The sequence below is a fragment of the Perna viridis genome, chromosome 3, assembly GCF_037379345.1.
Source record: "Perna viridis isolate PV_CMFRI_1.1 ecotype Kerala chromosome 3, ASM3737934v1, whole genome shotgun sequence".
In the NCBI taxonomy this organism is placed as follows: Eukaryota; Metazoa; Mollusca; class Bivalvia; order Mytilida; family Mytilidae; genus Perna; species Perna viridis.
This window is the reverse complement of record NC_142447.1, coordinates 37,338,885-37,350,070: the sequence shown is the minus strand read 5'-3', so window position 1 is coordinate 37,350,070 and position 11,186 is coordinate 37,338,885. Positions and strand designations below refer to the sequence as shown.

The 11,186-nt window shown below is 32.7% G+C and overlaps 1 protein-coding gene across 1 annotated transcript in view; it reads left to right on the top strand.

Moving 5' to 3' along the window:
- Positions 1-31: 31 nt before the first annotated feature.
- The window catches only part of LOC148622116 (protein FAM221B-like), a 12,214-nt gene continuing 1,059 nt past the window's right edge, over positions 32-11,186 (top strand). The window contains exons 1-8 of the mRNA XM_088571697.1: positions 32-104; positions 2,169-2,234; positions 2,698-2,818; positions 3,160-3,300; positions 4,183-4,293; positions 4,843-5,046; positions 6,087-6,206; positions 9,302-11,186. The exon at positions 9,302-11,186 is cut by the window's right edge and continues 1,059 nt beyond it. Of these exons, the coding sequence (XP_088427823.1) occupies positions 2,187-2,234; positions 2,698-2,818; positions 3,160-3,300; positions 4,183-4,293; positions 4,843-5,046; positions 6,087-6,206; positions 9,302-9,501 (945 nt within the window). The 5' untranslated portion in view covers positions 32-104; positions 2,169-2,186 and the 3' untranslated portion in view covers positions 9,502-11,186. The remainder of the gene's footprint in view (positions 105-2,168; positions 2,235-2,697; positions 2,819-3,159; positions 3,301-4,182; positions 4,294-4,842; positions 5,047-6,086; positions 6,207-9,301) is intronic.

The window sequence follows — 11,186 nt, the reverse complement described above, 5'->3', positions numbered from 1 at the left end:
CCCCCCAAAAAAACCCGAAAACCAGTCGGCACTAAGGTGCGAGACTGTTCTGTTTACAAATGGAAACTGCATGACGAGCTTACACGTCTTTATATTGACAAAAAGTAATTGAAATGTTTTAATGGTATTGTTTACCAGAACCAGGGACTGTATATTAGAGAGAGGAGTTGTAATGATCTATGTAGACTGTCGTGATTATTTGGCTATTTATCGGCCAATTTTCAAAAATGGAGTTTCTTTGCAAAAAGACAAGTGTTTTTAAAAGTCACAGAATGGATTTTGATGAATGATTTATCAAATCAAGTAGTTTGGAGAATTGCAACACCTTTTTCATTTTTTGTAAATAAGAGGAATGTTAATGTTTTAATATTTTACAACAAAATTAGGTATTTTTAGGCAAATAACCTAAAATTCATTTTAGGTTGATTTGTCATTAAAGACATAAAAATAAAGAGATAAAAAAAACTTGTTAATTAGCCAATTTATCGATAAAATTATCACACAGCAGAGAACAAGATTCCCTGACCTTTCCACTTATTTATTAAAGTACTTTTTCCCCTTTTGATGAAATGATCTGAAATAATTGTAACAGATGCCCAGAAGTTGCAAAAATGGGACACTGCAGATTTTTTTAATTGTCTTGTTAAAGAGAATTGTTGGGAAAGGTTGAAGTGAGAATTATGAATTTAATTTTGAATTATTTTCATTTTTCTTAAAGATTGGGGGTAGGTAACTTGTTTTCGTTAATTCTATTTCATTTGTTTTGGTAGAAAGAAAAATGTGGTAGGAACATGAAGCTAATATATAAAAGAATGAGAAACTGAAAATTTTATTTCAATATTCGCAATACTTTTTTTTTGTATGATCATTTAAAGTCAATTTGTTATTTGTTGATTAAGTAAATATGAGATCTCATCCCGCATGTTATCAGTTATTTGCAAATCTCATGTATATTTGTGCTTCTGTTGTCATTGAATGTTATGGACACTACAGCATGTATGAAAACAAAGTTGATAAAAATGAAAAATCTGCTGAATGGAAATGACTATTTTTTTTTATGAGTCAGGTGTAACCAGTAAGAGGATGAAGTTGAATATAATTATTTTTGATAATAATGCCATTTGCTGTTTTACTTTAACTTGAATTTTTCTTCATAGGAGTAGGAACCTTTGCGCTCCGCCACAGGAGGCTAAATTGCCCGACCTTACCCATCCCCCCTTTTTCCAGTGGCAATCAAAATTTGTCGACCCTATTATCCTTGTGACCCATCCTTTTTTTTCATTTCATGTTCATTGTCTGAATATAGCTGAAATATTGCTGCTCGGACGTTAAACCCCAACAAACAACATCTTCATAATTTAACAAAACTTTAAGATGTGAGCTATAAACTGATAAACATTTTGTTTTCATCAAAGAAAATCTAAGAAAGAACCTTTCTTGGTATTACTTGTTAACTCCTGGCAGTCTGTCTCTCTCCTGGTATGTATAAGTCAAATATAAACCTTGCAGGTTTTTTAAAAAGTTTTTTAAGTATAAAGACCAGGGACGCACAGTTATTTTAATACATTACATATATGTAGACTTTGTTAGGAGTGACCACTGACCAGTCCCTGTAATATGAAGTCCAGGTGGAAAGCATAATCAACGGAACCAAGATTTGAGTGGAAATCGAAACACTGTTTTGGCTTGTCCGTCTGTCTGTCTATCCATGTGTCTGGCACAAAAATTGTCAGCACAACTCCACTGAAAATAATGAACCAAATTTTACAAAACTTGGTATGTAGCAAGAACATCATATGTAGTTGTGCAAATTACTAGGATATTTTGATGCCCCAATTTTTGTGGGAGTTATGCCCTTTGAACTTAGAAATTTGTCAAAAATCCTTCAGATCAATGATTTTTTAAACAGTTGTTTAGTACCATGAAATTCTGGTTAAGTTCAATGTTCAACAAAATCCAAAATGTAATTTTTAAGTGAAGCAATTTTGAACATTTTGCCATCTCCCTTTTTTCACCACAACATGGCAAAAAAAATGTTTGGCATTTCACCAAATAATACCCATTTCTCTTTTTTTCACCCATTACACTGTGGGGTATCATTTAATATTCCACGAATTCCATGCATGTAATTTTAGTTACATGTTGAACTTTAAATTTCTTTCTTTCAGATATTTAAATTGACCACAATGAGTAGACAACAGGCCTCTAAACCTACAGGCACGAAACCAAAACAGGTTTGATTGGTTGTTTTCCTTATGAATAACTCACTCAAAGCAGCATTTAACTAAATTTCAAACAATACCCAGAAGTAGTGCAAGCATATCATTGCCATTAAAAACTTAAGAGTGAAGCAAATGTAAGACGTTTTTTTTTAAGAAACTTTAAATTGATGAATATAGATTGATAAAGAAAATGTTTAAATAAAAGAGAAAAGTTTTGATATTGAAAACAGTGCCAGTTTTTTTGGGTTGTTTGATGGCATTGGGGACACATACCAGGTTAACACCTGAGTTAAGAGATTAATGAAAAAATTGTCATACTTCCCACTCCCAAGATTTAAGCTTATTTGTATCCATGATTCTAGATGAGTGATATAGCACAAGCTACGATCAAAATATTTACAACTAGTAAAATCCTGCATACATGTACTGGTAATCATTGAGGTCACTTAAAGAATAATTTTATGTGGTAATTTAGGGTGCTGGTAGAGGAGCTCCATCTAGTAGAGGAGCCAATTCTGGTGGCAGTAAAGCTGTTTTACCAAAAGGAATGCAACCAATAGCCATGAAAAAGCAGGATGGCATGTTGGTCCCAGAAGGTAATAAATTGAGACATGGAATATATATTCTTAAAATATATATATTGTTAATTTCAAAACAGTACCAGTATATACGAACATATTATCTTTCACATTCAGGGTGACATAAACCATCTTTAAGAAGTAGTGTCACTTTTTCTTCTGTAAAATAGTAAATGTTTTGAATATAGTGGTTATTGAAATTCAATTAACTACTGAAGTATTCTGCTTGCACAAGATTTAGGGATTTATCTATTGAGAGTAGTGGCACTTTCAAAACTATATAATTTAAGACTATTTTACCAGCTTTATTATCAGCTTCTTGACATTGTGTAAATTTTATTTATAACTTAACATGACAGGTTACACCATGAGAAAGATAGAACCAGCCAAAAACTATGATGTTGTATCATTTGCCAGAGCTATGAATCAAGATTTTGCTCCTCGACTGAAAAAGTTATTTGATCCTGAAGTAGAGGCTGCATTAGCTGCACAAAAATCTGGTATGTAGCCAAAAAAGAATACTGGTAAACACAGTCAAAAAAGGCAAAACTTAGAAATCTCAGACACCTTTCAGTAAAGTTTTCAGACTTGGGCAAAACTTAGCAAGAGTACTTGAAATTTAACGTGGTTATTGTTTAATTATTTATTATTCCTACTTGAAATTTAACACCCGTGTGTTTTATTCTTTACTCAGACACAGTTTTTCGGTTTTTTTTTTTTTTGCTATGGTAACCTTAATGAACACATTATTTTAGGTTTATCTATGTCTGCTAATTTTCATTATTTTTGTTATTGACAAAACTGTAGATTTTTTTTGGTGATATCTGTGATGTATGTACATTTTATTAAGTTATAATTCAGTTGTATTCACTTTACTATTTTGCAAATTTAAACATTTTTCAACTTGAGTTTCAAATAATGCTTAAATATTTGTGTATTACATTTGTCTACTGGTATGTTGTTCTCTTGCATGTTATGATGGAGATTTCATTAGCAGCTCAACAGCTTGTTCCTTTAAAACCGTAGTGGTGTTGCCCCTACCAGTACACATGGTCAATACTTCTTCGTTCCTTATATCTTTTTTAATAATACCAATGTCACTGAAAGCCAGTCTGTCCATCCATAACTTGTATGATTACTTAAAAATATTACAAGGGATTTTTAAAAAATTAGACTATTTACCTTGACAAAAGCACCTTGTTTTCTTTTTATGTTTCATAACTTTATTGTTTCAGCGTTATTAGACTTTAAAAATTGGTAACTGTACTGTAGTATCATGGGCTTAAACATGGTTGTTTCTTTGTGTAGTCTGGTCATTTATTATAGATTTTTGTTAGTACATGTATTGCAGTTTCTATGAAGAATAAATAACTTTTTACTAGGTATTTACATTGGATGGAGATGCCCTGAGTTTAAACATGACTGCCAGAGGATTAACGACTATTCAAAGTGTTTCTGTGGACATCTATTAAATGGACATGCTAACTACACTGGTAAGAGGTTTAGTGATTTATAGGTTTGTATAACGATTTTGTAGAATATTATTAAATAGGCCTGCATGCTTGTACATTATTCAAGCAAATTTTGGTCGTCCCCTTCGCGGAACTCAAACTCGTACCGCTGTGACATCTGTGGCAACACCACCTGCACAGAGTCAAGCGCCCTAGACCACTCGACAAATTTGACAGTTCTAACATCGTTGGGAATTTTTCAGACCCTTCTATACTTACATTATCTTCCATGTATCAATTTGATCCGATGGAGCAATGTAGCAAATAGAGTCATCACATTCTGAGACGTTGTATATATGTAAGTATATATATGTATTTATACAAAGTTAAAAATATTTGCCTGCTCGCCAGCCCAAGACTTGCTATTTTTTGGCAGGGCTGGCTAATTTTAGCAAAAATTTATATAGCCATATAGTAAATATATTGGAAAATTGTATTCAGGACTGGCTAGAATTTCAGCGAGTTTCCTACCCTGATATATATATATGTATAAAGTCCATGTACACACATTTTTTACATCTTTTTATTTAGGCAAAAGTGTTCAGGTTCCATGTAGACAAGGGGGATGTAAATGTAAAGGTTTTGCATGGATTCCATCTCGTCCTGAAGATGTTGGCGAATTCTGGCATCAACGACGAAGAGATTTTGATCCTAGTACATGGAGAGCAAAATGTCGATGTAAACATACACATGAGGAACATGATCCTACTGGCATGAGGAGATGTAAATCAAGAGGTAGATGTATCTACTTACTTGGGGGTGGTTCACTTTCATGAGGTACATGTATCTACTTACCTGGGGTTGCTTCACTTTCATGAGGTACAAGTATCTTTCTCACCTGGGGGTGGTTCACTTTCATCAGGTACATGTATCTACTTACCTGGGGTTGGTTCACTTTCATCAGGTACATGTATCTACTTAGCTGGGGATGGTTCACTTTCATTATGTACATGTATCTAATTACCTACTTACGTGGGGTTGACTCACTTTCATGTTTTCATGTGCATGCTTTCTTTTTATACACTCCTGCAAACAAAGTTGGCATGTATTTTTTAATTGTCTTGTATGTCCATCCATATTCAAGTTTTGTGGGTTATTAAACCTTTTTCTGTATAATTCATTTGGAATATTTGGCCACTTAACATTTGGCATTCTAACAGAAATTCTAACAATTGACCAAATCATACCGATTCCATCTTATTGGTTTACATGCTAACATCATGTAAGTGTAACTTTCCCTGTATTGCTCATATAACATATAGGAGACTTGGAAATTGAGATATTGTATTTAAATGTACATATGGTAATACAGTTATTGCCAGATGCAACAAGGTTAACTAAGAAAATTATACCAATCATTCGAGGGTTTTTTTGGCAGATGTTGTAGTTTAACTCAAATGTACATCATAAATTAAGTTGTTTTGCTTCATAACTTAACAAACAAAAAGCCGAACATTTTTGAGGTTGCTTAAATTTGCAACATGTGAACATTAGAGAAACAGAAAATTATGTCAAACTACATTTCTACACACTGAACATTTGAGAAACAGTACACTATTTCATGTCAAACTACATTTCTACACTCTGAACATTAGAGAAACAGTACACTAATTCATGTCAAACTACTTTTGTACACTCTGAACATTTGGCAAGTTTTACACTAGCAATTTGAAAATTTAATTGTCTTGAGAGTAGAATGTCATGAACAATAGACCCAGTGTAAGACATATTTAATTTTACAAAGATGTGTCTCATTAACATGATTTGTATTATAGGTTGCTCCTGTGGACATTTTGATTCCAACTTCCTGTGTGCTGCATGTGACAACCACTGGGAACGACATGATACATTTTTTGAAACAGAAGATGTGAGGAGGCAAAATGGTCTTCCCGTTGGTTAGTTACAAATTACTCTGGAAATATTCTTACCTCTTGGTTTCAATTTTCATGATGCAATGTTTTTTGATTGGGTTATCGATAAATGAATTCTTGACCTGATAGTTTTGGTATAAATATTTCCCTTATTATCTCAGGATGTTGGACGGTCATAATATAAAATTCATTTTGTATAACAAAGATATTCCAACTTGATTTTGAAATAATTTATTCTTAATGTTGGTGAATTTTACAGAGGTTAAAAGGGAAAAATTTCTCATACAATTAAAAACATATTTCTTGATTTTTTTATAAGTTTGTGAAAGGAACACTTAATTGACATATTTATGGAAAATAGTTTTTTGGTGGAAAATTTTTTCTTTTTATCTTCAAAAACTAAATTCCCTTTTAAGCTCACCTGGCCAAAGGCCAAGTGAGCTTATGCCATCACTTGGCGTCCGCCATCGTCATCGTGGACAAATTTTAAAAAATCTTCTCCTCTGAAACTACTGGAATGACAGGTTTTAAACTTGGCATGATTATTTCTTAGGGTGTTCTGCACTAAATGACCATTGGGATTTTTGATCCATGAAAAAACATTGCAGCTGTTACTAAAAAATAGAACATAGGGGTCAGATTGCATTTTTTTGCAAATAACTCAAAAACCGTTGCCTATAGCAAATTTCTGGCAGGGTAATATTGTTCAGCATCATGAGATGGACCTATGCCAAAATTTTCAAAATGATTGGTTAACTGATGTAGGAGTTACAGCCCCTGAAAACAGTTTTTTTTTACATTTTTCGCATATGCAACTTTGAAAATCTTCTTCTCAAAATCCATTGCACAGAATTCAATGAAAGTTGGCATTTATGTTCCTTAGGGTATCCCACACAAAATGATTGTTGGGATTGTTGATTCATGAAAAAACATGGCCGCCGTTACTAAAACTAGAACATAAGGGTCAGATGGCACTTTTTAGCAAATAACTCAAAAAACATTGCCTTTAGCAAATTCTTGGTATAGGGTAAAATTGTTAAGCATCATGAGAAGGACCTATGCCAAAATTTTCAAAACCATTCATTGACTAATGTAGGAGTTACGACCCCTGAAACAGTTTTTTTGTTGTTTTTTTTTTTCACATGTACAACTTTGAAAATCTTCTTCTCTAAAACCATTTATTGAATGAAAATAAGCATAATAGTTCTTTAGTGTATTGTGCTCAAAATGACTGTTGTGATTTTTAATCCGTGAATAGATATGGCTGCCTATACTAAAAATGGAACTTAGGGGTCATAAGACAGGTTTTTGAAAAAAATTCTAAAATTGTTGCCTTTAGCAAAATTCTGGTTCAGGTCATGAAAATGCTATGAATAATTTTAGTTGATTTTAACTTAGCCTGTCTCATTCCTCAAGTTTTTCAAATAAGCAGATGGTTAACCAGGTGAGCGATTCTGGCTCTCTTGAGCCTCTAGGTATACATTTCAGTATATAGTTCCTTTGGTTTATCTCACCTTGGAAATAGCTTTTCCAGAATTTATTTTTTGAAAATTTTTCTGCTTATATAATAGACATCAAAAGTTTGTCTGTATATTTTAAGAAATCTTTTTTTACATTAAGAAATATTTGCCAGTTCAGATCAATTATTTGTATACAAATAATCAAGATACTTGAATATGTGCTCAGTTGTTGAAGTATGATCATGCTTTAAACTGGGTTGTCAAAGTCTTTTCCATTTTTCTACAAGCAAGTTAATCTGTAAATCATTATTAAGGTTAAGTAAATTGGGCTCACTCAAAGTGGGAGGTATATAGTAATCATATTGTCAGTCTATCTGTCCATCTCCAATGAAACTCCTCTGAAACTGCTGAACAGAATTTCATGAAACTTTTCTAGATGTCATTGTACTCCTCCTGTTTTGTTTTTCCATGCGAATGAATTTTGGGGTGGGTTTCCTGTATGGTTTCAAAGGGAGAAGAGCCCATGGGTATCACTGTGTGAGCTTGGCTTACTGTTTTTCTCATTTTAATTTAATATGCTTTATTAGAGAACTGGGTTTAAAGATTTCCTTTTATTCTATGATACTCTATGAATAATACAGCCACTGAAAACAAAGAATGGAGATTTAACCTTTAAAAGATTTTGTAATTCTTTAAACACAAGTACCTTGCTTATAAGCTTACTAACAAGGTGCTGTATTCTGATCTATATGGTCTTGGTCTTGGAAAACAGCTATAATTTGAGGCAATTGGCTACTACTCACACTCCATTGAAACTTTGTTTTTATACCATCAGCTTGCAGAGTTAGGGATATAGTGATTGTGATGTCTTTCCGTCTGTCCATTCTTCCTTCCATTATGCAGAGGACTACACATCTCTATCTTTTTCTCCTCCTACACCACTCTATGGAACACACACACAAGCCACGCCCAATAAGTCACGTGCTGCTCATATGGCAATTGAAAATTGACCACAGTTGTGGTCTCAAAGCCTGTTAAGGACATCATATTAGAATATCAGATAAGGGAGCAGAGGGAAACAATTTAGTTATTACCGGTACTGCTCTATTTTTAATTTTCAGTACTCATTTTCAGTACTTTTTGCCCTGAAGAAGGCTGTAAGGCCAGAAATTTTGGCATCATTTTCTCTATTTTATTATTTTCAATTTGTATTTTATTTGTATTTACTTCCCTTTTACTTTTGAAATGTGGCTATTTTTCTAGTTTTTGCTTGTGGATAACATCATAATTTTGAGAGTTTCTGACACTGATGAGAAATTACATCCTGTAAGAAAAACTAAACACTTTTCTGAAAATATTCTAGATAGAATGGAAATTAAGCCTCATTTAGAAATTCAGAACACTCGTCAGTGTACATTGTACATGTATCAGCTGGTTTTGATTTTAAAATGTGACCACAGCATTTTTAATGATAGCAAAATTAAAGATCATATGAATTAAGGAAACGATAATTATACAGTATTTCATTTTTTTTCTCTAGATATATATGATTACATGCTTTACAAGTTCGACAATTTATACAAATTGCAAGAAAAGGTGAATAGAAAAGTGAATTTTGCCAAAAATTAAATTTTACCTTGTTGTGTACTACCATTGAAGGTACTGATTATATACCATTTGCTGAAATGCCTGATCTGAGAAATATAGCTCTAACTGGAGATGAAACTGATGACTCTAAATACCTAGCTCTGACACAAGGCGAAGGATCAATTCCACATAACCAAAGACCTGTTGGGAACAATGCTCCAGTCAACTTCGGAGGAACAAATAAAAGTGGCTTCAAACCAGTCTATGATTAAATATTACTATGTTAGTGCAACAGAAATGGTTTATGTGTATTTCTACTTACTAACAATTCAAAAACAGTTTTCTGATGAAACAACAGTTATTGCTTTGTGTAGTTTGGTCGGTCAGAACTAAATGGCAACTTCCTTTACTCTTAAAAAGTAACCTTGTAGGCATGAAGTTCTGAATATAATCAGATCAGAAGAAAGTTCCTCACAGATTCTTTCAACAAATACAGAAATGATATTTTTTGTGACATGAAAGACTGACTGGTTCCAATTGACAATAGGAATAACTAAGATCAGTCTATAATATCTTGATTTCAACATACTCATCTGAATTGGTCTAGAATGTTATTGCCTGAAGGAGTTCATGAGAACCAATTCAAAAATTGTCATTACACATATTTTTGCCAATTAGAACAGCCTACTCTCTAGTATTGCCTTGCTTGCCAACAAGTAAATAACTCTGAAACTAACCTGATCTAAGATAACAAAAAAGGGCAAGTATGCCTACCTGTTCCAAGTTGTTTTTTTTAAATGCTGTTAAAAGATACAAGACCAAAATATCTACACTGGCTGAAGTTTGTGAAATAACACATGACCTATTGATATATTAGTTGTTAAGATCTTTTATTTTAGTTCGTTGTTATTTATTTTTAGAGTATTTTTACTATTTTGCACTGATTCTTGGGGTTTATACTTAAAATATGCACAGAAAATGTACTCAATTAATGTTAATGCATGTATTCAATAACTTGTATAAAAAGTTCTACATTCTTTTGATTACCGCTATAGCCTTAGTTCCCTTGATTACTCTTCTACAAAATAGGATGGATGTAGAACTATTATATTCAACAATTAAGAGCTAGATTGGATTCATTATAATAGAAAATGTGCAATTGCTTGTTAGTTTGTTTAACTTGGTCTTGTTTCAATCTTCTACAAAATGTCCTTTTATGTTATCAGTAAATGATCCACAAATTTTTCTGTGAATGTATGTTATAAAAATTTCCACTATCTTTAAGCAAATACAAATCTTCATTTTATTTAGGTTATGAATATGATAAAAGTAATGATAATCCTAGATTATTATCTCTAAATGTTGATTGTATTCATTAAGGAGGTAGGCCTTGGGTAAGGGACACAACTCTTACAAATCATTGGAAGGTTTGTATTCAGCAGTTTACATCAGTCTCATGTAAGCATCAATATAACTAAGACTAATTTCATTCTGTTTCAAATGAAAGCTTGATAGGCTTTGGTGAAATTGAATATGATACAAACATACCACTGATTTCATGAGTTACGTCCCTTACCCTAGGTCTACCTCCTTAATTTCTGCAATGTAATCTGTTATCTACATTTTTTGTTTGGTGTTCTTTTGACAATTTGCTCAAACAAACATTCCATTTTGTTATAAATATAGCAGTCACATGTCTTTATGTCTTTACTGAAGTAGACAAGGAATTTGCAGTCAGATGTCTTTATGTCTTTACTGAAGTAGACAAGGAATTTTCTTGTTAGGGTTATTTTGCCATTATTTTATTAAACTGAACATGGGGAAAATTACCCCAGACAAAACTCTTCACAGGGGGGCAAAGTCCTGTCCTTTTTATATGGGAAACAGGTTTATGGTTACACTACCACAGAATTGATGAAAAGCTGAGTAGTTGTCTAAGAGATTTTTAACTGTACCT